We start from the raw sequence: 27891 nt of genomic DNA on the forward strand, positions 1-27891 counted from the left end.
TATACTCGTTTGAGATAAGTGGCCCTAATGTGGGACTTTCCGGCGCGAATCCGGATTAGTCGGACCCCAATGTGAGTACCAGATAAAAAATTAAAAAAAAAAGAAAAGAAGTATAGTCTATACTCGTTTGAGATAAGTGGAAGAGAACTAATAGGTACTGTTAGTTTGAATTGGTCAGCACTCAACATTTGGACTTTCTTATTTGACCAACGACCATTCCACGTAGAAAAACTCGTTTTTAGCAGTCAACTCTCCCTTTTTTCCACATGCCTTTTTTGTTCACTTCTCATTATTTACATTATATATCCTTCCCTTTTAAATTCAAATGTTACTATCTTCTTGTTTTCATTACTCATCTCCTACAAAATCCACCATCTCATGCACCCAACTTCTCCATCAAATTTCATAAATAAGTTACTAAATCCCACAAAAAAACAAATTTTTTTCCATATTCCAAGATTGTGCTCGTTTCCCCGAGTAATTTGCTTGTCATCGACATTCCACTCATAAATAGATTCACATCGTGTTTTCCCTAAGTAATGCTTGCCACCGTAATTTGCTTGTCACTGACATTCCACTCATAAGTAGGTTCACATCGTGTCTAAATTCCCTGTAACCCTGTATACTTCAAGTTCGAGTCCACTTACTAAGAAACTCAACACGCCTCGTCAGTAGAAAGAGTTGAGCTACTAAGCTAAGCTGTTGTTGGGAAACTTGGGGCCGCGTCCACTTTTCTACGCTACATAATAGCTCCCCTTTTTCTTTTCCAATTCCTTCTTTTAAAATGGATTGTGCTTTCAATTGGGAATACAATACACTTATCAATGAGCTAACTCAAGGTATTGAACACACAAAGCAACTTAGAGCTTACTTGAGGTCAATGCCTTCAATTTCTGAAAATCAAGAATTGCTTCTGCAGAAGATACTTTCTTCTTATGAGCAATCTCTGTTAATTCTCAAATGCAGTGGATCGGCCGTTCAATCTCCACAGCCTCTGCCACAAACATGTGGCGCGATCGAATCTTCGGTTTCAGTTGATGGAAGTCCTAGGAGTGATGACAAGAAAAGGAGTTTCAAAGATCAACAGGAGCTCATAAATATTTCGAAAAAGAGGTAGATCAAATTCCGTTATAAAACATGATACTCCACTTTTCTGTACTTAGAAACTCTTTAACTTTACACTTCTCGTTTTACTCTTTAGGACATGCTCCTATAGCCACAGAAATATCATCACATGTTTAGACTCACAAGTTTTAAGGGTACTTTTGTTATGTCGCATCCAGTCAAACAGCGTCATATAAAATGAAACTGCGAATAGGTCAACTTAACCTGGTTCTTGATGTATGTTGCAGAAAATCACAGCCCACATGGACTGAACAAGTCAAAGTCAGCGCCGAGACTGGATTTGAAGGTCCTACTGATGATGGATATAGCTGGAGAAAGTATGGTCAGAAAGACATTCTTGGTGCTAAATATCCTAGGTAATAAGTCAATTTCTTCTCATGTTCTATATATAAAATGCACTAAAAACAATTATATGCTTATGTGTACTTATTTAATGAATTTTTTAACACAAATGCTATGTTTGAGCAAAAGCTACAAGGTTTGACCGAACCCGTAGCCGGGCTTCTAGCTCTGCCCCTGCCTACCAGTCCTATGTTCTGATACCAAGTTCGCATATGTTTTGCAGAAGTTACTACAGATGCACATATCGTCACATGCAAAACTGTTGGACGACAAAACAAGTGCAAAGGTCAGATGATGATCCTACTGTATTTGAGATCACATACAAAGGCTCTCATACTTGTCACCAAGCTACTAATTCTGCACTACAACCGAAATCACCAGAAAATCAAGAATTCAAGAAACAAGCCAACTATCAAACAGGGCAATATTCAAATGAAGTACTCATGAACTTGAGAGCAAACCTGAGAGTCGATACTAATGATTTGGACAAGACTGAGACAACAGCAGCATGTTCTTTCTCCTTTCCTCCAACGTTCTCTAGTTTGACAGATGAAAATCAACATTTCCAGATTTCCCATGTTGATGAAAATCTGATGATAGGTGGCGGCTATTCACCGTCTTTTGTCTCTCCTACAACCCCTGAATCAAACTACTTCTCAATCTCAAGCAGCTGTCAGATGAATGGTTTTGGAATGGTTCATAACGTGCACCGTTCAGAATCAGACCTCACTGATATATTCTCAGCCAACACTTCCTCAACAAGTTCTCCAATTGTGGGCAGCGAGTTTTCACTAGACCATTTTGAGCTAGATCCAAATTTTCCATTCGATAACCCCAGATTTTTCTCATGAACACAAACTAATGCACTTGAAAAGAACAATAAAGATGAACAGTGTGGATGTGATCACCAGAATACTTTGTAAAAGTCGATGATCCCTCCTTTAATAATTAGTATAGACATGCTTTGTAAAACTTAGCAACAAAACTAGAAATTGAATAGAAACTAGCTATTATTTGTATACAATAGTCTACTGTATTACAAGGACTGAACTTCCTGTAATCTGACATCAAGCTGCGAGTGAAATTCAAGCATATTCTTTCAAAAGGCTATTGAACATTCATGAATCTATCAAACTACAGAAAGCTAAGTTGGATTCACCTTTGCTTACTATCATAAGTAGACCGAGAACAATCGGCGAAACCACAAAGTCAGAACAACTAACAGAGTGTAGGTATAAGTAAAACTATTACTCCCTTCGTCCCAATTTATGTGACATTCCACATAAATATTTATGGCTCGTTTTAGACCACAAGTTTCAAAAGTCTTCCTTTCTTTCTGAAACTCCGTGACCAAATTATTTTAGCCTTTCAACAGGAACACACCATTTACATGAAATTTGTTGGAGCATTGTATTTCAATAGGTCATCAAGAGAACCAAACCATAAATTCCAACAAATTAAATAAGAAAAATACAATAGTTTAAGAACGATTAGAACCATCACCAAAAACACGAGAACCAGAGTAGATGGTGATTATCTGAGGTCTTCAATGTCTGCGTCATGCCGTCAATTTTATGCAATCTTTCTCTGTTGATGCATCAAGATGGGATCCTTGCAACTATGCTTGTGGTAAGATACAATCTTGACCGGAGGGTCCGGGCCAACACATCAATAACAGCAACTACCTACCGAAAACAGACGGGCAAAGAAAAAACAGACATTTTTCTTTGAACCAATGATATACTGATGCATACAAACAACAAAGGATGATAAGTACATGTCAACTAGAAAGATGACTTCTTTTCCTCTTTAATTCCAGAGACATCATTGGTTTTGCCTTCTTCAGGATTCCCGGTTTTTCTAATAGCTTCTCTTAGACCCAACACAATGAATAAGTTGGTTAAAGTGAGCAGTGACTCAGCTCCTCCGTGCAACCAATCCACGTTCGATAGAGAAGTTCCATAATGCACTTTCGCTGTCACAAAGCATATCAATTAGAATCACAAATTTAAGTTTGATTAGTACAATTAATAGATTGTTTACTGAGAGAGGAAGTTACCATAAATTCCTGCAGGAACTGCACGAACGAGGTGAAAGAGAAGGAACCACAAGATCAGAACAAATAAAATGAAGTTAAAATAATATTGCCAGTATAGAGAGGTAAATTTTTGAAGAAGATTACGAAGTACATATGTAATGACATCAGAAGAGAAATATGAGGGACAAAATTTACACACTACTTTCCATCTATTGAACGTAATGCGATAGAAGAAATAAAAAGAGGATAGTGATGAAAGATTTTCCAACTATAGTTAAAGTGTCCTGAAATGCATAAAACCAGTCACTAACGACAAACTGTTCAAGCACATAAAACCAACAACCTACACGGGAAAACATTTCAATGATTGTTCTCGTCGGATCGGAACCTAGTCAAGAATTAAATCCAGACATATCCTCTGGAAAGCCAGAGAAGGCATCTGCATTCATACTTGATGCCTTTATAACTCCAAACCACCCTAAGTGCACATAAAGAATATTCTTTGAAAGTAACATACAAGAAAAAATAAGAGATGAAACAATGGTTAGAATTACAGTCAGACCTCTCTATAACAATATCCCTATATAACAACTCTTCACTATAAAAGCCAAGCTTTTTCGGAACCAATTTTCATATTATGTTATAATATATGTTCTATATAACAGCACTTCGCTATAACATCCAAAAATATTTGGAACAAACGAGGTTGTTATAGAGAGGTTTGATTGTATAACTTTATACTACTATTTAGCCGTAAAAGAAAATAACAAGCTTTCTTGTTGAATATGGAAAATTGAGAGTAAAAACAAGTTTTCGGTAAATCTCTTGGATCATAGTTATACAAAGGATAGTCTTCGTAAGAAGGACCAAAGCGCACCGAAAGAACCTACCGTTTCTTGTTAGTCATAACAACCAGAACGAATTAGCCTTTGTTTGCCCCATTGGCGAAATCATAAGTTGTGGTGAATCCATGTCGCTACTATAAAGTGCTTTCCATAGTTCAATAGAGAAAAGAGAGAAGAGCATGCCGATACCTTTACTACATTATTAAACATAATCTCTCTCTCTCTCTCTCTCTCCCTCCCTCATTACGTGCGCTTAGGCTACTAAGCCTTAAAAAACCAGTTTTCAACAACAACTATTCTGTAACAACTCAACCTAAGAGCTGATATGTCTCCAAGACCTCTAACATATCCGATTATTTCAGTTATTCCTAACAGAAGGGATAATCATTATTACTCTATAGAACCTCCCCTTCAATTTGACAGCTAATTATTTTCTTCTGTGCTGCCACATTAACCAAATTACACATGGTGACTAACTTTTTGTTCTTCATCGCCAGCTCCTTTGATTCGCAAGAGAGCAGTAACTACAAATGTTAAGACAACCTAATCGAATCAATTGCAGCAAATTTTAAATTCTGTCTCACAGTGATTCATAATCAATAAAATATCAATTAACATATCCAACTATTCTCTATCTGCTTAATGACCCCAAAATATAACCGATGGTAAAATTAAGATTTATAGTGGTAAATTTCAAAGGGGAGCCTTAGAGCAACGGTAAGGTTGTATCCGTATGACCTTATAGGTCACGGGTTCGAGCCGTGGAAGCATACACTAATGCTTCCATTAGGATAGGATGTCTGCATCACATCCCTAAGGATGTGATCCTTCCCATACATCGCGTGAATAAAAAGCCAGTGCAGCGCACTAAGCTCCCGCTATGCGCGGGGTTCGGGAAAGGACTGGACCGTAAGGGTCTTTTATAGGCAGTCTTACCCTGCATTTTTGCAAGAGGCCGTTTCCACGGCTCGAACCCGTGACCTCCTGGTCACATGGCAGCAACTTTTCCGGTGGTAAATTTCAACATTTTCCCTAAATGATGTTACTGATCAATCTAAAAAACAGTCAAATTATGATGAATAATCTAAACAACATAACAAGAAAAACAGCATGTAAAAATCAAAATAAGGATGTTACTCACTAGTGGCCCCTACAAAAGCAAGCAAGAAATAGAACCCAAAAAGTGTAAGTTTAGGAGCAGTCTTGGATTTGGTAATGAAGTACAAAAAACCAATATAAGGGAAAAGTGAAAAAGCAAAAAGCTGTGAAGCTATGCTTTGTGAATCAACATTTGGTGCCCATGGATCAACAGGTAAAAATCCACATTTCACAATTCTTGATCTTCTTTTACTGTCAAGTCTTCTACTTTTACCACAGTAATTGAGTTGTTTGGTAGTATTTCTCAAATTGGGACATGTTTGGAAACAGTGGAAAAATGGAGAAGAAGAGGAAGCTAGCGTTATGGGATTCTTCCAAACAGGGTGTAAGCAGTTTAACATTTTGCAGAAATGACCTTTTTTTGGCTTGATGAAAGGGAGGCTCAACCGTAAGTAGGAGATAGACTGAGAGGAGTTGAATGTGGGCTTGCTAGATGATTTATGAACCGGTTCATAGTTGGGCTTAATTTACTTAATTTAAGGAATCTTTACATAAATAGCCGACTCGATTTATTATTTACTTTTTCTAGCCAGTTTATATAAATTATACATGATTATACACATATTATAGATCGTTTAATCATAAGCAATACATCCGTCGGCTATTTTTAGTTTAAGAGGTTGGATAGATAGCTAGTTAGATTAATTCTTCTTAATTTAAAGATGGCCCATTAACCTTTTTCTCTATGAACTTTCATGTATGGGCCGTTTGACCTTGAACATTTAGCAAAATGGCCTAATTGACACCTAAACTTATACCAAATTTTAAAGTCGGCCACTCAATCATTTTAACACCTCAAATTGACATAATTAATATTAATATATGGTCCCATAATTTTTTTTTACCAAATAAACAGTTTCTAATTTCTTTCTCTTATTCTTTTGACGTTTACTTGTAATTTAAATTTTTTTTTTTTTCGATTTTAGTGTTTTTTTTATTTAGGGTGATAACACTCCCTATGACCACATCAATTACACTGTGCCACACAAGCACTATCAACTGCCATAGGTGTTATTAGTACTCTTTTCATTGAATAGAGATGCTAAAATAAAATAAATAAAAATAGGGTAATTAGCTTTAAAATTCGATGCAAATTTAGGGGGCAGTTAGGTCATTTGCATTTTTAAATAAAACATTATTGTGGTTTTTGAGGAAAATTTTACTTTTTCTATTATGCTTAGTTGCAGGGGCGGCTCAAGCTCATATATGACCTAAAACCAAAGTTTAATATGATGCCTAAATTTTTTTTAAAAGATATAATATATATTTTTATTTGAAGTCTATTCTTCTAGCTTTTTGAGATGCAAAGTTGTTAATAATTTTTTATAATAATTTTTTAGTAATCATTATTTCTTCTAATAATTCCTTTTTAATTGATATTATAGCCAACTCATTTAGTCTTTCTTGAGCTATTATTTATTTTAGCTAAGATTTATCAATTTTAATTTTGAAAAACTTGTTATCGCTGAGGAAACTGTTATAGGAACTGATAACATTATTTTATAAGTAAAATAAATATTTTAAAAAGAATCAAGCCATTTTATTTGATTGAGTGCATAGTATCTTCTCGTTATACTATTTTTTCTTGTCAAATTAATTTCAATTCACACGTTAAAAAACATTTGCATACTACCCCCTTTAAAGTAACTCAAACGGTTACTTTATTTACATATATGGAGAAAAAAAAATTGTTTTATATGAAATAGTCTAACTTTGTACTAAAAACTCTAAATTTTATTTTATTTAAATTATTATATACCAATTATTTCAAAAAATGGGGGCCCCAACACACGCCTTATTAGACAAGGCACTAGAGCCGGCCCTGCTTAGTTGAAGTTATTTGTGAGTTAGATATTTTTAGGTTTACTGCTCAGGAAATAACAATAATTATTGAAAGAATGAGATTGATATATTTGAGCTCAAAATTTAGTAGTTTATAATTTTATATAATGCTCAGTTGAATTATATCGAGGTTTTTTATATTGCCTTTTTGCAGCTCAAAATTAGCAAATATTTGCGTTTTGAGTTGAAAATTTACTTTTTTGTATACCTAGTTGAAGTTTTTATTGGGTTTTAGAGTTTTTAACTTACGGATGAAAAACTAAAAATAGAATATGAATTTTTTTTAAAACAAGACTATTGTTTGACTCAAAAGATGTTAAAACCTTTTTGGACAAATCAATCAAAGATGAAGGGGTAAATCGTAGCTGAAGATAATTATCTCTAGACTAATTGTAGGTAAGGAGTTGCAAAGTTTCTTTGTATTCAAGATTCGTTCACTTTTCGAATGTCCATTTTCCTTACAAGATCTTTTTTCCCCTTATATACTAGAGAGAAAGCATTCAGAATTATAAGAATTAAAAATACAAGGAATATTCAATAGAATATTCTCAATGTCTCCTAATTGGCTTATATTTCTACAAGAGTCGTACAGTTTCTATTTTTGCCTTAAGGTCGTCTTCCTCGGGATGCCGATTCGAAGATACTCGGTCGTTGGTCGTACTCATCATAGGTCAAGGTTGGTCAAATTTGGACCCATACAGTTAGTCCCTCCACTTGTCAGGGTCGCGGCCGGATGCGTCCTTGATGAGCGTACCTCGTGCATTCTTTTGGAGAAATTTGACCTGTGGGAACGACATGACGTGGCCAACGGGAATTGGTCATCATATTCAGCAAGATATCGTGTGGTACACTTCTCCGGGAAGTGATGTCAGCTTTATGTGCGTCATCATTGCGCAGATTTTCAAGGTAGGGACTGACGGCTTGGTGCTTCGATTCTTGCGCTGCTTTGAAGTCTATCGCCTCGATTCTGGCGCCTCCCAATCCTATAAATAGGTGAAGGGTTTGATTTTTTGAAAAACTTTGGCCATTCCTCTTCTTGAAACCCCTTTCGCTATTCCTAGTTTGTTTTCATATCTTTCTGTTCTTCTTTCGATCTTCACCCAAAGCTTCTTCTTCTTTCCTCCTTTTGTGTTAATACTCCTCCATACGATATTATGCCGAGGTCTCGTCGTTCTCGTGAGGAGGTTCCTAAAGCCACCCCATCATCAACGATGCCTCCTTCTGATAGTGGAGAGGTTGTGGTAGAAGAGAATGACAGCCCTTCTACGGTGGAGGAGCTGCTACCGAGGCACCCCTTATCCCGGAGTGACTTCCTCAAGATCCACCTCCCACCCCAAACCCCATATTTTCTGAGACAGAGTAGGTCCATATTGATGCCCTTCGTATAAAGTATGGCATTCCTGCTCATATAGAAATGGTTCCAGCGGGGAGAGATTACATGGACATCCACAGACCTGGGTACTGTGCTTTCTATGAGTACCCTTTTATGATCGGCTATACCCTTCCTCTCTTCCCCTTAGCGGAAGAATTCTGCATATTTTACCAAGTTTGCCCAGCACAACTTTTGTCATACACGCTCAAGGTGCTTTTACTAGTAACTAAGTATGCAGAGTTGGCGGAATATAGTATTTCCGTCCATCACCTTTTGCACCTGTTCATGCCTGGCTTCCTCAGGGGTACCATGGTGCATTTGAGGCTTCGTGGTATGAAAGGGCTGGTGGTCGGGACGGATGACCGGGTGAGCCGAAAGTTTTGGCACAAGTATTTCTTTGTCAAGACCGAACACATCGTTTCTGACTCCGCCAGATTTCCGGAGCGATGGAACGGAACTGTAAGTGTCGTCGTTCGTTACGTTCCCCTCTAATCTGTAATTACTGTAACTTTTACATACTCGCCGTTTTGCAGCTATGGGTCGTCCGCCTCGCCCCATTGCGGGTATCAAGGATTGGGTAGCCCGCCTGTTGCCTTATGCAGTAGAAACTCGGACTTGGCCTACCTTCGTACAACGTTATGGCCCTAAAGTTTCCTCAGGTAAATGACTTACTACTTCTTTGGCCATGCAACCTTGCTTAATAGTACGACCCTTTTGTGATGATAGGTCGGGGAGCTTTTAGGCGGAGGGCGCCAGTTCCCGCCTTTAGAAAAGTCGTTGCTACTGTAGACACACGGTTTATCTTGAGCGAGTCTGTTCGGGAGGGTCGTCCTCAACCTATTCAATTGGGAGATTCTTCTCGAGTTGTGGCCACGAGGGAGGAGGCTTCTTCGGTACCGGCCTCACATTCTTTCTATGAATCTTCTAACGGGGATGAGCCGTTGGAGAGAAAAAGAAGGAGGCTGGAGCAGGGGAAGGGCGTGGCTATGGACGCCGATGACAGCAGGGCATCCCGGACGGCCCTGGTAACCGTATTCATGGCCGAAGCCATTTTTTCGGGGAGATCTCCCCAAGTGGAAGGAGTTGGTACGGGAGCCGGTTCAGTGCGCTCCATGAAGGTGGTGCGTCGTCTAATGTTGGAAGGCCTCGTGTTGAGGTTGGCGGCTCAGGTTTGGATATCTACCCAGAGGATGTTAATGAATTTATGGGTCGCCATACCCATGTAGAGGTTAGGACGGACAGATCCGACCGTCATATGGCAGTTCTGGGGAACTACAACTTGCTGTTGAACAGCGAGCAGGTGGCATCGACTCTCGATCCTCTATGTGTTGCTCCTGAAAGCGAGATACTTGGAGCAATGAGCGACATGGAGTTATCTCAGAAGGTCGCTGGTATGGCCTTGTAGGTAGGTACCTCTCCTCTTTTTGTTGTTGGATTGGTAAGATAATCGTCGTTCTGTATTTTGTTTCTAACTTCTTCCCTTCTCTTTTGTCAGACCCTCGTCCTGGAGGTGGAGAGAGAGCGTCGTGAGAGAAAAAGGACGGGCCTTTATGAGAAGATATCGTCCAATTATCAGTAGTATCATGCTAAGCATCGGGTGATGTCCGACATTTATCATCAGGATCCTGAGTTCCAGGTATTTCGTGAGGCGCTCAAGCAGCGGGAGGACCAATTGGAGCGCAAGATAGAGGAGCTAAGGGAGAGGGACGAGGAGCTTGTGAAGGCGTCGCCAATAATAGCGAACTAGAGGCCTCCCTTAAGGCGAAAGCGGACGAGCTTGAATTGAGTAGGGGGTGACGGCTGAGAATGCCGACTTGCAACTGAAGGTGGCCGACTTGACTGCCGAGTTGAGTGCTAAGGTAGTGAAGATTGAGGGGCTTAAGGGCTAGTGATCGTCAGTGCCGATAAGTTGGCGATAGCTATTTCTGAATCGGTATCTTTGGAGGATGCCCTCCGTATTTCCAGGTTGGAACTGACTGGAGAGAGGGAAGCCTCTAGACATCAAGTTGCAGGGCTCAAAGGGCGTGTCAAGGAGCTGGAGGCGGAGTTGGCCGCATTGAAGGGACAAATTGCCTCGCCAAGGGCGGAGGAGGCAAGTCAACGTTCTCAGCCTTCTACGTCTCGTACCTCAGTTGATCCGGGAGCGCCCGCCATTTGTACAAGTTGTGGGTCCATACGGAGGCTCGGCTTGATGTGTATAAGTATTTTCACACCGAGGGTAGGGCTACTGAGGTGGAGGTTCAGGCTATGCACGCCGAAGCTCGTGCAGCTCGTGAGTCATGCGGGTACGACCCCCTCACACCTGACAGGGAGGGCATCAATTCTGATGGCGCGAATCACCTTGCTTCAGATTCAAGGTATGAAGACGCTTAACCCGCTGGGGATGTTGTGTAGTCCTGGTTTGTATTTACTTTTGTTTTGGAATTTTTGCACGAGTCGTGCTTGGGCCTGTTTGTAAGGGCAATTGTAAATGATATTTTGCTGTAATGTAAAATTTTACTTTCGTCGGCTTGTTTTTTCATGCATTTATCACACATTATATTAACTCCCTTGGCTATTGGGATGTTGTTTTGACCTGTCATCGAAGTAGAATCCCGTCGTAGTTCGAACGAGGTCGACATTATATTGTTGTCGACGGCCTTGGCCGTGGGGATGTTGCTTTGAACTGTCATCGAAGTGGAATCCCGTCGTAGTTCAAATAAGGTCGAACTTGTATTTTCATCGATGGCCTTGGTCATTGGGATGTTGCTTTGAACTGTCGTCGAAGCAGAATCCCGTCGTGGTTTGAACGAGGTTGAACTTGTATTTTTATCGATGGCCTTGGCCATTGGGATGTTGCTTCGAACTGTCGTCGAAGAAGAATCCCATCGTGGTTCGAACGAGGTTGAACTTATGCTTTCGTCGATGGCCTTGGCCATTGGGATGTCGCTTCGAACTGTCGTCGAAGCAGAATCCCATCGTGGTTCGAATGAGGTCAAACTTATGCTTTTGTCGATAGCCTTGGCCATTAGGATGTCGCTTCGAACTGTCATCGAAGTAGAATCCCGTCGTGGTTCGAACAAGGTTGAACTTATACTTTCATCTAGGGCCTTGGCCATAGGGATGTTGCTTCGAACTGTCGTCGAAGTAGATTGTGTGCCCCCTTTTTCTCGCGAAATCGGGTTTACGACATTTGGTATGGGACAACTCGTTCCTTTTGGGAACTGGGTTTTGCATTTGAAGAGTCACCACCTAATGATTTAAGATGCACTAGGACACATACAGGGTTTAATTCTAAGTTATTTGAATAAGGGTAAGGGCTTGAAATTATCCTAAACGGAATGTGTTAGGCACCCCTCAAGATCCGCTAGTGTGGTTCCCAGCCAGACAGTTTTTGTGAATTTGTGCAATTAGCAAGTAATCAAATAAGGCTTAAATAAAAGGGGATTTAAATTTAAACACATAAGAGAAAGAACAATTAAAAGAAGAGAAGTTTGCAAATCAAGGGAAAGGTGGGTCCTAGGTTTATATTTAATATGGATCACATCAATGCGATACCCGGTATGACACTCCTAAAAATAGGGGATACACGTGGTATTAGCGCACCGGTCATCATATCCACATCTACACTTCTCACCCCGTTAAGGTATTAAAGCGCGGATTGGTCTCGATCACTATTGCACGCTATTACCCGCCTCATTCTTATCAGTCCCACAGGAATTTAGGACTACTGTTCCTAAAAGGGAGGGATATTAGACTGATTTTGGTTTCAAAAAGTAAAAAATCTAAGGCGACATATAAAACAAATAATATTGCATATTAGAGGAAACATGTAAACAAGTAAAGGCTCATGTATACCTCCTCAAACAAATACATAAATAGCATGACTTACACATACATTTAAGGTATGATTTTAAAATACTAAAGACGAGGGGAGTTCAATTGTGGAATCAGACCAGCTTAATACATAACTCAGAAAAGAAGTCTGAATCAAGCCTGCCTGCTAGCTGTAGCAATTACAAAGGCGGATTCAATTTTTTTTATTGTTATTATCCTAAGGCTTGCCAAAGTGTTTGGGTGAGGTCCTATAGACATGATATCTAATTGATTTAGAATGTGGAAAAATAGTAACAGTTTTAAACGAATGGTTTGAGATCCTATAGGCATGTTTGTTAAACCTCGTTAAATAAGGAAATTAGGCTGTTTAAAAAACTGGTTCAGAGTCGAACTGATTTTAAAAAATTATTGCAGATCTTATAGGCAGGATGTCTAGTATTGGTCATTTTCATTCCTATAGACATGGTATTTAAATGCCGAGTTTAACCCTTATAGGCATGATATCTAGTATTGAATGGAAACAGACAATATTTTACTTGGGAATTCCTATAGGCATGATTTCTATACCTTATACTGATTTCAACATTAGGAACATGATACTTACTTATAGCCGTTTAGATCCCAAAGCATGATATCTAAGTGGCAACAGCATGTAGAATTTTAAATAAGTCCTACAGGCAGGTTATCTAGATGTGAAGTTGAACATGCAGAATTAAAAATAAATCCTACAGACATGGTGTCTAAACGCAGAATTGAACATACATGATTTAAAACTAGTCCTATAGGCATGCTTTCTAGATGCAGGATTGAATCATTCAGAACATAAATCCTATAGGCATGTTTTCTACCCTTGAGCATGCATAATTACCCGACCCTTTTCACTAGCCAGCCCCAATATTTATCATAAAATTATTACAGACCGGATAATAAATTACATCAGAAAAGTACAAAAAAAAGTTACAACCAGAGGAAGCCTGATTCTTGACTTCCTCTCTAAGTTATGGAATAAACCACCTCAAATGCCATTGATTCAAAGCCTTTCTCAGATTTGAGTGTGTCAAAGTTCCCTAAGAGTCTCAAGAGGACCCCGGCCAGTGCTCACACCCAAGTTACATAACCAGAATAGAGATGAGTGCAGTGTGGAAGGGCCAGCCCTTATGTGTCCAGGTTCAGAGGGAGCTCATGGGTCCCAAAGTAAGGCTCACACAAGAGGGGCAGAACATAAGTCTAGAAAGATAGTGAAAGTGCAGGAACAGAGTTTTAAAACTAAGGGGATAAAAGAGAGGGATAAAGGGTGATACGAAGACAGTAATTAGTAGCACACAGAGTTAATAACTTCATACAAAGGAGTCAGCGGTTGGGAATCCATTGCAAGGAGCCCATGTACTTAGGCATGGACTAGATTTGGGCATGTACAACAATAGAAGGTGCTGACATGCCTATAAACCAATCAGAACACACAACATCTAGAAGAAACATGGAGGTTATGACCCCAGGGGAATCAGGTTTGGGTCATGCACAACAATGTCCAGTGTTGTCATGCCCCAAACCAACCACAGATACTAGATACATTGGGGATGGGGATTTAGGATTCACAAGTCATAATAAGTAGTGAACAGAAACATTAATTCTAAATAGGAAGGGGGCAGATTACAGCATGTCTGAGAATGGAACTTGGTTAAATACAAACAGGAGACAAATAAGGATGAAAAATACAGTAAAGAAACATGTTGTTGTTGATGTAGAAGCTTAATTAGAACATACCAGTAAAGATGCAAATGCAGAGAAAAATAAGCAAGCTTCCCACAACCTAGCCTTGGCTTTCAGCCGGCTAGGTAAGGCAGCAATAAAAGTAGCAACAGAGAAAAGAGAGAGATTTTAGTGGAGTGTGTGTCTGAACTCAAGTGTTTTATGCCTTGTGTTCGTGTTTTTGAAAGAAGAGAAGTACAAGGTATTTATAGCTTTTTGAAGACGAGTGAAAGAGAGGTAATAAATTACAAACATGGAAACAATCACAATTCATAATCAATTACACAAGTGATTGCCTTTAATTAATGGATCACTTGCTTAACGGGCAGTGATAGGTTCAAAATAAGGAAAGAAATCAATTTATAAACAGGCTGATAGTTGCCATAAAAGAAGTAGTAAAACATTAAGTAAGCAATCGAGTCTAGGTACAGAAATACATTTATTTTGGGAAAGGATTCAGTAAGGCAAAACAAGGAAAAGAATCAATTAACCTTAACAGGCGAGTGAAATTAGAATTTCACAAAAGAAAGGTTTGAAATCAGTCACAAGATTGAAGATCAATCAAAGAGAGAAACTCAGCATATCAATAGATGCACAAACACTCGGCATACGAGGCCAAACCTATTGACAAAAAGAAATAGCATGCAATACTAACACAAAACTCAATAGATAGCAAACATTCGAGACATGATAGTTCAGTAGGTCAAATCACATTGAATCAGTAGTGAAGAAAACATCGAATATCAAAAGCATGCGAAAGTCTTACAGTAGCAAGTAGGGAAACCCCTTTGAAAAATCACGGTTTTAATCATAGTCAAGTTTCAAAGATAACAGAAACCTAGAATCAGAGGAACCACGTAAAGGAAAAAGAGATTCTGAAACAAAGAACTTCAAATCGAGTCAAGTATTCAAACAAACGATTTCAAACCCAAAGACATAGGTTCTTTCAACAATAGTAGAACTCAAAAGATGATAGGCAAACAAATCAAACAGACTTAACTAAACAAGCACTCATATAACAAACAGTCAAAGAAATTAAGGTTTTCAACAACAACAAGTTCGAAAGATAGTAAGCAGACGAGTTAAGCAAGGATTTAAACGAACAAGCACACATCTTAAACATATTAAAAAGTCAGAGAAGAGATTTTTGAAATAATTTAACCGGAAAAACCCTAATCAGAAAAGATAAAGAGTTTCGAAAGTAAAGTTTAAAGAAACTTCGAGAAAAATTCTTAGAAGCTCAAAGCAAACATAGAGCTAAAGCAGATCTTAAAGAAATCGAAAGAACCTTAGAGATTAGGGTTTAAGAAGAAACCAAAAGCAACGAGAAAGGCCTTGAAAGCTACCGATCTAACCAGGAGAGTCAAAGGTCTGACTCGAATGGCCATGGCTGGCCGGAGAAAGGTTAAAGACGGCCGGAGAAAGGCCATGAACTAAAATCGAACAAAGGTTGGACCAGAGTATTTTAAGATCTGTCCTTGAAACCATAAGAGCAAACATGTAGGAGTCATGGAAGGCTGGTACAGGTCTTAGATGATCCTGGAGAGCCATAGATTAGGGTAGATTAGGGTGACGGTAATTAGGGTCTGATGTTGTTGTAGAGAGGATTTAAGAGAAGGGGAGATTCAGAGGCAGCGTATGGTGGGAAATGATAGGGTTTAGGGGGGTCATTTGGGTTTAATTAGGAAAGGGGTAATGAGAGTCGTTGATCTAAACGATCAACGGTTGGGATTAGGTGGGAGTCCAGGTGGGTTATTTAAACGAGTGGAGGGTTGGATTTACTCGGTATTGTGTCGGGGTTTAATAGGAATTGGGCCAAGGTATTTGGGATTCAAATTAGGGTCGAATTTAGGCTATAATCGAAATAGAATGGGGCTAACATTTAAATAGCCAATTTTTCCCATTTATTTTATAAAAACAATAGCAAATTAAATTTTGAAAATAAACTAAAAGCACTAAAATGACTTATAACATATAATTATCAAATTAAAAATACTGGACTTAATTTTTATTGATATAAACGCAATTAAATCCAAAAAGCGGCTAATATTGCAATTATATGCAATTCAGCTTTAAAAAATATTAAATAAATTTGTAAAAATGTACAAAAAATTATATTAGCTATATTTTAATGCAAATATGAGGATCCAATAAGTCAATCACCAAAATGATAATTTTGGGAATTATTATTGGACTTTTTATGAATAAAAATAAGGGAATAAATTGGTTTAAAAATATTTAAAAATTAAGAAAATAATTGGACATACTTATATATGCATACATATGGTATTTTGAAAGTATTTTGCATATTAAAATATACGGGAAAAAATTGGGTATCAACAGTAGAATTCCGTCGTGGTTTGAACAAGGTCGAACTTATGCTTTCGTCGATGGCCTTGGCCATTGGGATGTCACTTCGAACTGTCGTCAAAGTAGAATCCCGTCGTGGTTCGAACGAGGTCGAATTTATACTTTCGTCGACAGCCTTGTCCATTGGGATGTTGCTTCGAACTGTCGTCGAAGCAGAGTCCCGTCGTGGTTCGAACGAGGTCAAACTTATACTTTTGGAGATTTGATCATATTCCCATAGGAAGATGTCACATGTCAACTAGTGGAGATCTGGTTCTGTATACAAAATGGAGATTCGATTCCGTACGTACAATGGAGATCTGATTCCATACATACAATGGAGATTTGATTCCGTTCATACAATGGAGATTTGATTCCATACATACAATGGAGATTTGATTCCGTACATACAATGGAGGTTTGATTATCTATATGTAGTCCATTCATTACTTCGATCCGAAGTTTATACCAACGGGTCGAGGTGATGAACAATATGTCAACCCTTAAGGTGTCCCCCTCGCTACCTCGTTAAAAACCTCCCTGGGAAAACCCGATTAGGACAAAACCCGGGTGAGGGAAAAAGAGTACAACTTAGGTGACGCCTTCTTTTAGAAGTGGAAGTACTTGAGATGGGCGACGTTCCAGTTGTTTTGGAGTAGTTTTCCCTCCATTGTTTCTAGCTGGAAAGCTCTTTTGTTTGCTGTTGCTACGATTTTGTATGGTCCGTCCCAGTTTGTTCCCAATTTTCTCTCATTAGGGTCCTTCGAAGCTTGTGTTTTAGCCTTGAGGATGTAATCTCTGACTTTGAGAGGTCGTACCTTGGCTCTTTTGTTGTAGTACCTTTCTACTTGTTGTTTTTAGGCTACCATTCTTATGTGGGCCATGTCTCTTCGTTCTTCAACTTCATCCAGATCTTGTAGTCTACTTTCGTCGTTGACTGTTCCGCTCTCGTTGGAGTATCTCAAACTGGGCTCCCCGACCTCGATAGGTATGACTGTGTCGGTCCCGTAGACCAGTGAATATGGCGTTTCTCCTGTGCTGGTTTTTGGCGTAGTGCGGTATGCCCATAATACCTCCGGTAGTAGTTTAGGCCACAGCCCTTTAGCTTCTTCAAGCTTCTTTTTCAATATGTTCAATATCACTTTATTGGAGGATTCGGCTTGACCATTGGTGGTAGGGTGGTAAGGCGTGGAGAGTATCTGTTTGATGTGACATTTTTCGAAAAACTCGGTCGTTCTTTTTCCGACGAACTGAGGTCCGTTGTCGCAATTGATCTCTTTGGGGATGCCATAATGGCATATAATTTTTTCCATATGAAGGCAATGACCTCCTGCTCACGTATCTGAGTGTATGCACCTGCTTCCACCCATTTAGAGAAATAGTCAGTTAAAACCAAAAGGAAGCGTACCTTACCTCATCCTACTGGGAGGGAGCCGACTATGTCCTTTCCCCATTTTATGAATGGCCATGGCGAAGTGACGGAGTGAAGGAGTTCCCTTACTTTGTGTATCATAGGGGCATACTTTTGACATTGTTCACATCTCCTAACATAGTCGTCGGCTTCTTTTTTTATGGTGGTCCAGTAGTATCTGGCGCGAATGAGGCATCTGACGAGGGTGCGGTTTCCCGTGCGGGCGCCACAGTGCCCCTCGTGTACTTCTTCTAGTACTCGCCTCGTTTGATGCGGCCCAAGACATTTGGCTAGGGGCCTCCAAACGTCCTTTTGTAGAGATCGCTGTTTACTAGGCTGTACCCGGTTGCCTGCACCCGGAGTTTTTTGGCTTATTTTTTTGTCTTGCAGGAGTGTTCCATCCTACAAATAGGCTACGAAGCGGTTATGCCAGTCCCAAGTTAGGTTTAATGAACTTTGTAAAAGTTAAACTGTGGGATGGTTGGTTTGTCTTTTGAGTGGAGCTAATGAGATAAGGAGAAATGTGCATTGTTTTGAAAATGTAAGAGCCACTTGAATTGGAAAAGAAAAAAAATATAGTTGTATTGCTGTGAAAAATATTCATTGATAGTGGTAGCTCTTGATATAATTGTGCTTACAGAAGTATGGGGTAATATACATTGATGTGAAGGTGGAGTTTGGTTTGACATAAGTATGAGGTTTGAATTTTAAACTATGTAATTAAAGTGCTTAGGGAGGTGTAGCCACTCGTATATCTAAATGTATCCTACCCGACCTGCAACCTACATTACAACCAGTTAAAAGTCCTACTTGATCCTAGATTGAATGAGCTCGATTAGTAGAGTAGTACACTACGGGCAAGCCTATGGTTAATCTTTTGTGGCATATGAATGTTATTTTTGAGAGTGAGTAAATTCTTCTATCTTGAGTTCATAAGTGTTCTTAAATTTTATTGTGTGGAACTACTCTCTTTTGTATTGTGAGGGCACTTGATTCATGAAAGAAAGGTAATGTCATAGACCTCCATGTTAGAGTGAGTTTTGAATGATGTATGGTACTTGTGAGTCAATTCTTGAGGTGAAGATATTACGCTTTTGTGCTTAGTCTATTTTGAATATTCTTGGTGTGATGAGTTAGGAGAATTGTTTAAAAGGGTCATGTCTATATGAAGTGTTGTTTGATTGCTCGAGGACGAGCAAGGATTTAAGTGTGGGGTGTTGATGATCGGCTATAATTACGTATTTTAATCGCTTACACTCTAAATTACTGCACTTTAATTGAGTTTGAACTTTAATCGCTAGTGTTTTGCATTAATTGTGTATTTTCTGCCTTGTAGGAGTGATTTCGAGCTATGTAGATATTATCGAATGAATTCAAGTGATTTGGAACTTTGAAGTCTGGGTAAAAGCCTAAGGAATCAAGACGGGATCGTGTTCGGGGATCAACGGATGGTAGTTAAGAACGAAACGGAGAATCTAGCGGGCATACGGCTCATTCTCTAGTAAAATGCACATAACTTTTCGCTCAGAACTCCGTTTGGGTTCCACAATATATAGTTAGAAAGCTATTTAAAAGTGATACAACTTTCATGTTTTACGTTTTCCTGAATTCTTACTAGCTCGACATGTGGAGCGGCGCGGGGTGTGCCGCGCCTGTGGAAATTTCCTGCAACCTGTCAGAATCAGCGATATGAACTTTCCCACTACCGCCTCGCATGTCGCATCGCCCCATGTGGCACAATAGTGTAAATTTTACAGAGTGATTGTCCTATTTCACGCGGGAGAAGGTGTTTTTGTGTGGGCCCGACCCTACTTGGTATAAATATATGTAAAATGTTATTTTGAGGAGGGGGACATACTTTTGACATAATTTAAACCTAAGGAGGCTAAGGAGATCGGGGATTCGACCTAAGGATGCAAGAACACACTAGGAGCAAGGCGGAGAATTCTTCTACGAGTTTTTCACTTCCTTCTTCCTATTTTCATTATTGGTTATAAATGTTAGTATTGTAGTTATGCATACTATTATGAATAGCTAATTTGTTATCTAAGGTTTTGATGGAACCTATTGGAGGATGATTTTCCTGTTACATTAAAATAGATTTTTTGTAGCTTTTTACATAATTGTTCAACTACGTTTATATTATGGTTGGTTGAAGAGCTCTCAATTGATTGTGCCTACTTAGTGTGTATTACTCGGGAGAGAGTGCATATTTAGGTAGTTGTTGAACAACATCACTCCTAACATATATGAGGAATCAATACGAAGGGTTTAAAGGTGGGATTAGGGATAACAAAACCTTGGTGTGATCCGAGTGAGCCGTACTTAATGCCAGCTAGCGTAATTCAGGAGAATATGTCTAGTAAATTGTGGTAATTACTCGGGAGAGAGTTACAACAGTCAGAGTGCTCATGATCGGTAGAGAAGACTTAGGCAAACTTATAGATAACGCAACGGAAAGGATTCCGACAATAAGGGAAATCATAACTCTAGACCTCCTTAATCTTGTCTCCAATTCTTATCCTTGTTAATCGATAGTTTTACTACTTTCTAGTATTTGTGAGTTAGTTAGATAAAAATAAACATTATAATCTATATAATTAGGAAGTTGTTTGGACTTGTGTTTCTTAGCAATATTGGACAACTGTAGCTAAACCTTAGTTCTCTGTGGGATTCGACTCCGGACTTGTAAACCGGATTATATTTACAACGATCGCTTAGTCCTTTTTATAAAGCATAATTGGGCGTGATCACAAATAAAATTATCAGAATTATTTACTTGTATGCTATTTGGGAATTTGAGATTGCTGACTTCACTAATAAGGATCGGGAACTTCTACCACATTATCGTTATGCTAGTATTTCATTTATATAGGAAAAAAATTCTCAGTGTAGTGATGGATGAAGAGTAGCTTTTGAACTATCTTTGCTTCAACATGAGATTGGTTTATATGATAAATTGAAAGAGAATATTTTATTATTAATCTCTGAAAGCTCTCTACAATTCTCTATTTCTCCACACATAAAATAAGTAACTAATGTCTTATTTATAATAGTACGAAACTTATTTCAACTAAAAACATAAATGTCTATTCCTATATTAATTATGACTACAAATCCTATTTAGACATGAATTAAATAATTTTGCAAATACCAAATCCTAAATAATTTAGATATTCTACTACAGCTTTGAATTAGTTTTCCAACATAAATGACAATTGATCAGATTTTAGATGTTTAAGATTATTTTTTCATGTTACTAGATGTGACAAAATTTAGAGTTCCTTTTCATTTCAAATGTTTCTTTAATTTTGCTGAGTATGACTTTCACTTGAGAAATATATTGCTTTTGAAAATTTATAACTGAGCCTATGATATGTGCAAGTTAGACATGGTGGTGTTGAATTGTCTTATGAAGCATCAAATAGGGTTAAATAATTACTCCCTCTGTCACGAGTTCGAATTTTGCCGCAGATACTGTTGAAAAAAAATTACTACAATATTTATATTAAACAGAAATAAAAACAGTAACAACTTATCAAAATAAATACTGTATTCGTGGCAAGTTACTGCCTTGAAAGCGATTTTTGTCCGACTAGGATGCAAACCGTTACGACCATAGCTTCCTAACACGTGTACTCATGACTGAAAGTTTGGAGTTTATAAAAAAATAATTCCCCAGAAGAATAGCAAGGTCAAACATGGTTAGAAAATTGAAGAGCTTAATATTGTTCAGAAAATTTAATACCAAAAGGATGTTAGCACGTAGAATCATTTGGTTTAATCCCAAATCCAGATGTACAAGAGAGTAAACTGTTACATCCCAATTTAATGCAGATGTACAGTGCTAAATTATTTGTGCATGTCACTAATGTTTTTTAGGTGCCCTAATACTCTTTATTCAGTATACAATTCTTCTAACAAGAAAAAACCTATTGATGAACCAAAAACAAATTGGTGAACACAATCGTCAGGACAAGATTTTACCAACCTTCTCAAGTTTAGTCGGAATGGAGAAACTCCTGGTAAGAGCTGCAAATGGCGGTTCCAACCTTCTCAAGTTTAGTCAGAATGGAAAAACTTCTGGTTGTGGGCCCTATGCAGCACGAATCTTGATAAAAGAAACAAAAAGGATAAAAAACTATTACATCTCATCAATTGCATATAGTCAAAAGGATAAAATCTAATCGGAGAAACTCCTGGTAAGAAGCGTTTTCCCCTTTTAGTGGGCCCCACGCGTGCATAAAAATGGACACAAACTATTACATATCATCATATAACTATGACTAAAGAATGTAGTTACTGATGGTTGAAGGAAATCATTCCTATGGCGCGCTCCTTCGACCAAATTCAGTTAACAGAATCCTTTTATAATAGTCAGAGCGACTACGATGATAATCAATCCATACACATAATTGTCTAATCGCCTCTCGCTTTTCCTCCTTTAATACCAACATTGATTCCTCTTGATCCTTGATCATTTTCTCTAGTTCTCTAACTTTATTCTCTAACTTCCAAACTTTCTCTCTATATTTCAATATCTCAGCTTCTTTATCATCACATTGTGTAAGTAAACAATCAAAATCATCTTTAACATGTGACATTGCTTTGTTTTTCCTCATCACCCAATCTTTTACGAACTTCAACTCACACGAAACCTTAGATATTCGATTCAAGAAATGAGCCGTGCATTCCTCAAACTTTAGTGCCACGGCGTCTAGTGAACCTAACATATCACTTGCTGTCAATGATATATCCTTAATTCCCCTTAGCCTCATTTCATGCCTTGCATTTTTCTCCTTGAGATCTTTGTTTTCCTTTTCGTACGAGTTCCTGGTTTTTTGGTACCACTCCTTGTTCTCTATATGCAATTGTTCTGCTACTCGGATCCTTCTGCTCAAGATTCGTAAACTGTCCTCAAACGTCTTGCGTAGTTCCTCAGTCATTTCTTCTAGTTTTCTTTCAGCATTGTGAAAATTTGATTTGGATTCTTCTAACCTTATTTGCATTTGTTTATGTTCCTCTTTTGACTTGTTTGCGATAATTTCCATTCCTCTTATATTTTTCTCATGCTCCGCGATCTTGATAGTCAATTCAGTGTTTTTCTTTTCCATCTGCTTAAGGCTTTGTGAAAATTCATGTTTCTCTTTCTCAAGCTGAGATTTCAATCTTGATTTTTCAGTTTCTGCTGTTGAAATTCGCGCTGTTAACGTTGAATTCTGAGTAGACATATCGTTCATATAAGCCTCGAGTTTCTTCTGAAGAATTCCTACCTCTGCTTCTTTTCCTAATAGTTTTGTTTCCAACTCCATAATCTTATCATTCAGCTTTTCTTTTTGTAATTCTAAATGATAAGCTTCTTGATTCATATCCATTATCTTCTCTTTCAAGTCACTTGTTTCTTTCGCGAGTGATTTCACCTCCGAGTTTAACCCTTCCTTCTCTTTTGTTACCCCTTTCTCTGACAACGTCGTGCTTGTTAATTTCACTTTCATGTTTTCTATCTGAAGTTGACATTCTGATACTTCTTGAGTTTTCTCTTTTAGTAATGACTCTAGCTCGTATTTCTGGTTTCTCAAGGCTTCCAACTCATGTTGCAGATAATCAGTCCTTTCTGTTAAATCAAGAAATTGTGTTCTTTCTGTTACGTCCTTGACTTGATCCGATCCTTTTTTGGTTTCGTGTAACAATTTTTCTTCCAATTCATTCCTTTCAGCGTGTAAACGGTCCACTTCTTTCTGCAGACCAGTTGATTTTGCCATCAGATCGTCGATTCTTGACTTTGATTTCTGTTGATTCTCCTTAAATTTTTTAAGAAGTTGAGAAAATTGATCATCTTTCTTTTTGAATGTTGCTTGTAGTTCTAAGACGCGAGCTTGCAATCCTGAATTATTTTCTTCTATTCGTTTAACTTCATTTAACTTGTACACGGTTTGCTCCTCGAGTTCTCTCTTCTGAACACATAAGTTATCTAATTCAAGCTTCATTGTAGCAACTTGATCTTCTAACTCTTTCATTTGAGACAATCTCTCCCTCTCGCGAAGTTCAAATTTATCGTTCAGAGACAAGATCGCGTCTTCTTTTTCTTTCACTTTCTCCTTTAACAATGTAGATTCATTTATCAACGTCTCTTCGCCTTGAATCCTAAGGTCTTTGAAGAATTCCTCTGGCTCAGACACTCGGCCAAAAGACATCGATTTCTCAAATTTTTCCACATCAAAATCCATAGATTCAACCTTAACTTCACTTTTCGAAGTTATTTTGTCCTTCAAAATTGCATCCTCTACATCTAAAGTCTCACAATTAGAACAAGACGAGTTACTTTTGGTAGCCATTTCCTCAGGGGTATAATATAATTCTGAATTCGAGCACGAAGATGATTGAGAAGACGAATCACCCTCGTGTTCTTCGTGAAGTTTTTTCCTTACTTCACTTTTGAGATTATCATACATAGAATAGAGGGATTGGTATTGTTTGTGAAACTCATCAACAAGTTGAAGTAGTTCTGATCTTCTCTGCAAATTCCCTTCTCTACTACCTTGGTTTAATCTCTTAATTAGCTTTGCTATTCTCTTTACTTTGTTCTCTATTTCTGCAAAGAACAAAAACACAAGTTAGGATTCTCTTATTTTATAAAACGATACATTATGAGACGACGAAAAACAGCAAAACCACAGAGTACAGTATATAACGATACATTAGAAATGACGAAAAACAGCAAAACCAAACAGGATTTTAAGTTTGACACAGTTATACACAAAGCAAATTAAGGATTTAGAGTCAGTGCGTTCAAAATAAGTGTAATCTTATTATATGTATACATTTTATATTCGTTTTCTTGGACATGTTTACATAGTTCGAACTGAAAGTAATGTGTTCAATTGAACTTATTGAAGCCATTCTAGATCCGCCTTTATTATACACCTTGTTAAAGTCACATAAGCTCTTATAAAGAAACTTGGATGTCACAGAACTTAATAATTATTGTACAGTACAATACAGTCAATACCAAACAAGGAAAAAGTTATATTAAACAATAACAAATAATGCAGTCTAACCAGACATTATTTCGACAAGACAATACAGTGAGATATAATACAATATAAAACGACATATTACTAAATGAAAGAAAACATCAAGCCAAACAAGCTCTTAAATTTGCCATCATTATATATAGAGGCGAATCCATGATATAGAGTTAATTGGTTTATAATAAGTGTAATCTTATTATATGTATTACATTTTATATATAGTTCAAGCTGAAAACAATGTGTTCAATTGAACTCATTGAAGCCATTCTAGACCGCCTAGTTAAAGTCACATAAGCTCTTATAAAAAAAACTTGGATATCACAGAATAATTATTATACAGTACAATACAGTCAATACCAAACAAGAAAAAAGTTATATAAAACAATAACAAACAATATAGTCTAACCAGACATTGTTTCAACAAGATATACAGTAGGATATAATACAATATAAAACGACACATTACGAAATGAAGAAAAACATCAAGCCAAGCAAGCTGTTAAGTTTGCCACTATTATATACATAGGCGAATGCACGATATAGAGTTAGTTGGTTCAGAATAAGTATAATCTTATCATATGTATTACGCTTTATATTCTTTTTTGCACATGTTTAGATAGTTCGAGTTGAATGCAATATGTTCCATTAAACTCATAGAACCTATTCTAGATCCGCCATTACTTATACACCTAGTTGCATTAAGTTTTGCCACCATTTATGCATTTTCTTGACAGGATGATCAGCAACTTACTGCGAACTAGTTGCCATTCTGTATACCACATAAATCCGCGTTCAGGGTAAATTTGTGCGCGAAGATGTGCTTTAAATTGCCTTCTTTTTGCCTCTAACGCGTTATCCCACAACCTCCAATAACATTCAAAGGGTCGAGGTTGTTCTGGAATTGAATAATTACCTATTTTTATCCATTTCAACTGTTCTTCTTTTTCAAGATCAATATGACTCCCAAATGCCTTCATTGCTTCTTTCCAACTACGCTTCGTCATGTCTGTCCCCAAACTTTCAATGAATATTAATGCTCGAAATTGGCTGCTGGCATCAAAATTGTTTCTTCAACTGCATTAAAGAGAGGAAATGGTAAATAACTAGTTACAATTTGAATAAAAGTCAGTATCCAAGAATTCTAACAACAAAAAGAACACAGTAGACTCTTGGCTCAAACAGACGAAAAGAGACAATAGATCAGTGACAACAACAGAAATCAGAAAAATAATATAAGTATCGTAAGAGCCAGAAAATAGATGAAAATGCAATAACAATACTCAATAAATATGGTCTGATGCTATGAAAAACGAAAAAATAGTGGGATTAAAGGAATGCAAAGATATTACATCTTTAGTTTTAACCTGTGACCTAGAGCAACATCTAATCCACTTTTACTACATGCACTACAAGATTCCCTTATGTCAAAGCGATTCAACAATTTATATATATACAAAAAAGACGAAGTTATTTTTACCCTATTTGCAATAATTTTGAGACGAAGAGGCTTCAATTAAACCCCTTTTGGAACATGTAGCTCTCCCCTGGCAGGGGCAGAACTAGGTGGACAGATTCACCCGAAAATTACATTATATCTGTAAGGTCAATTTTTTTTTCATATACATATATTAGAAGCGAAGAGGAGCCTTGGCATAACTGGTAAAGTTGTTGTCATGTGATCAGGAGGTTACGGGTTCAAGTCGTGGAAACAGCCTCTTGCAGAAATACAGGGTAAAGGCTGCGTACAATAAACCTTTGTGGTCCGGCTCTTCCTCGGACTCCGTGCATAGCGGGAGCTTAATGTACCGGGCTACCCTTTATACATATATTAGAAGTGAATCCTCGACGCTCCTTTGCGTGTTTATTTTCTTTATTTTTGAATTTCCTTGACGAAAATCATGCTTCCGCCACTGTTCTCTGATTGTGCATGTTGAATTTAGACATGTTAATCTCTTTAAAAAACAAGGAGAACAGAAAGATAAACATCTGGAACAAACCTGAACAATTTTCAAGATTCATCCAACAATTTATAACATATGATGTTTGAAAAACTTCACCTAAATCAGATGCTTTAATTATATACAAATCCTTTTTCATTTGAGATTCATTTTTTTTCTGGAATCTGTTGATTTAGTTTCATGTATATAATACACATGGAGACAATATGCACACAAAAAAAGAAAGATAAAAGAAACACTCATGAACATTGAGGAATATATAAATACATACATTTAATTAAAAGAAATGTTTTTTTGAAGGTAAAAAGATTCAAGAAGGGCAATGAAAATGTTGAATGTATGAAATTAAAAGAGATGGCAAACACACAAGCAGACATATTTTTGAAGGTAAAGAGATTCAACAAAGAAAAATATATTACCATGCAAAATTCACTTTTTTATTGGTAAGCTTCCATTTTCTGGATTTTTGTCCTTTGTTTTTTTTCTCTCAAAATATTAACAAAATTTGGGAGCAAAAAAGATGAGGATGTTTCATCTGAATCAAGAAAAAAAGAGCTTTAAAAGGGTTAAAGAGGAGGAAGAACAAAATGGGGATCACAAAACACAAACATTTATTTTATTTTGATATATTGGTGTGATTCTAATTTCACATATTTTTTGTTAATATAAAAGCAAAAAAAAAAAAAAAATGAAGGTCTTCCTTGATATCAATCATCTAGAAAATTACAATAAATTGTGGTGTTGCTTTTATTTTACTTTTTAATCAAAGTTTTGTCCGGTAATGTATTTGTTTTTTTTTTCCTTGTTAGTTTCCTTTTATCGAATGATCAATTAGTTTAAGTCAGAAATGTATTT

The 27891-nt window shown here is 37.5% G+C and overlaps 3 protein-coding genes across 4 annotated transcripts; 1 reads left to right on the plus strand and 2 right to left on the minus strand.

Moving 5' to 3' along the window:
- Positions 1-322: 322 nt before the first annotated feature.
- LOC104219910 (probable WRKY transcription factor 53) lies at positions 323-2559 on the plus strand. The gene is made up of 3 exons (XM_009770677.2): positions 323-1113; positions 1353-1481; positions 1691-2559. The coding sequence occupies exons 1-3, from the start codon at positions 785-787 to the stop codon at positions 2316-2318; spliced, it is 1086 nt and encodes a 361-aa protein (XP_009768979.1). The 5' UTR covers positions 323-784; the 3' UTR covers positions 2319-2559.
- Positions 2560-2767: 208 nt separating this feature from the next.
- Positions 2768-5901, minus strand: LOC104219911 (uncharacterized). Of its 2 annotated transcripts, XM_009770679.2 has the most exons (4): positions 5492-5901; positions 3527-3544; positions 3245-3442; positions 2768-3152 (listed from the first exon to the last, which is right to left on the minus strand). In XM_009770679.2, exons 1-3 carry the CDS (start codon positions 5847-5849, stop codon positions 3252-3254), a joined length of 567 nt encoding a protein of 188 aa, XP_009768981.1. In that variant the 5' UTR covers positions 5850-5901; the 3' UTR covers positions 2768-3152; positions 3245-3251. The 2 variants fall into 2 exon arrangements, with proteins under 2 accessions (XP_009768981.1, XP_009768980.1); XM_009770678.2 differs by having other exon boundaries at positions 2768-3442.
- Positions 5902-21826: 15925 nt separating this feature from the next.
- LOC104219912 (COP1-interactive protein 1) lies at positions 21827-27558 on the minus strand. The gene is made up of 3 exons (XM_009770681.2): positions 27456-27558; positions 25992-26152; positions 21827-24639 (listed from the first exon to the last, which is right to left on the minus strand). The coding sequence occupies exons 2-3, from the start codon at positions 26080-26082 to the stop codon at positions 22373-22375; spliced, it is 2358 nt and encodes a 785-aa protein (XP_009768983.1). The 5' UTR covers positions 26083-26152; positions 27456-27558; the 3' UTR covers positions 21827-22372.
- Positions 27559-27891: the final 333 nt, after the last annotated feature.

This window comes from Nicotiana sylvestris, chromosome 12 (assembly GCF_000393655.2).
Source record: "Nicotiana sylvestris chromosome 12, ASM39365v2, whole genome shotgun sequence".
Classification (NCBI taxonomy): Eukaryota; Viridiplantae; Streptophyta; class Magnoliopsida; order Solanales; family Solanaceae; genus Nicotiana; species Nicotiana sylvestris.

What these genes read in the sequence shown, in the direction of transcription:
- LOC104219910 (XM_009770677.2), top strand. Translation starts at nt 785, where the DNA reads ATGGATTGTGCTTTCAATTGGGAATACAATACACTTATCAATGAGCTA. An exon ending in ATAAATATTTCGAAAAAGAG is followed by an intron (nt 1,114 to 1,352) that starts GTAGATCAAATT and finishes TGTATGTTGCAG; the next exon opens with AAAATCACAGCCCACATGGA. An exon ending in CTTGGTGCTAAATATCCTAG is followed by an intron (nt 1,482 to 1,690) that starts GTAATAAGTCAA and finishes TATGTTTTGCAG; the next exon opens with AAGTTACTACAGATGCACAT.
- LOC104219911 (XM_009770679.2), bottom strand. Translation starts at nt 5,849, where the DNA reads ATGTTAAACTGCTTACACCCTGTTTGGAAGAATCCCATAACGCTAGCT.
- LOC104219912 (XM_009770681.2), bottom strand. Translation starts at nt 26,082, where the DNA reads ATGACGAAGCGTAGTTGGAAAGAAGCAATGAAGGCATTTGGGAGTCAT. An exon ending in GTTGAAATGGATAAAAATAG is followed by an intron (nt 24,640 to 25,991) that starts GTAATTATTCAA and finishes TGTTCTTTGCAG; the next exon opens with AAATAGAGAACAAAGTAAAG.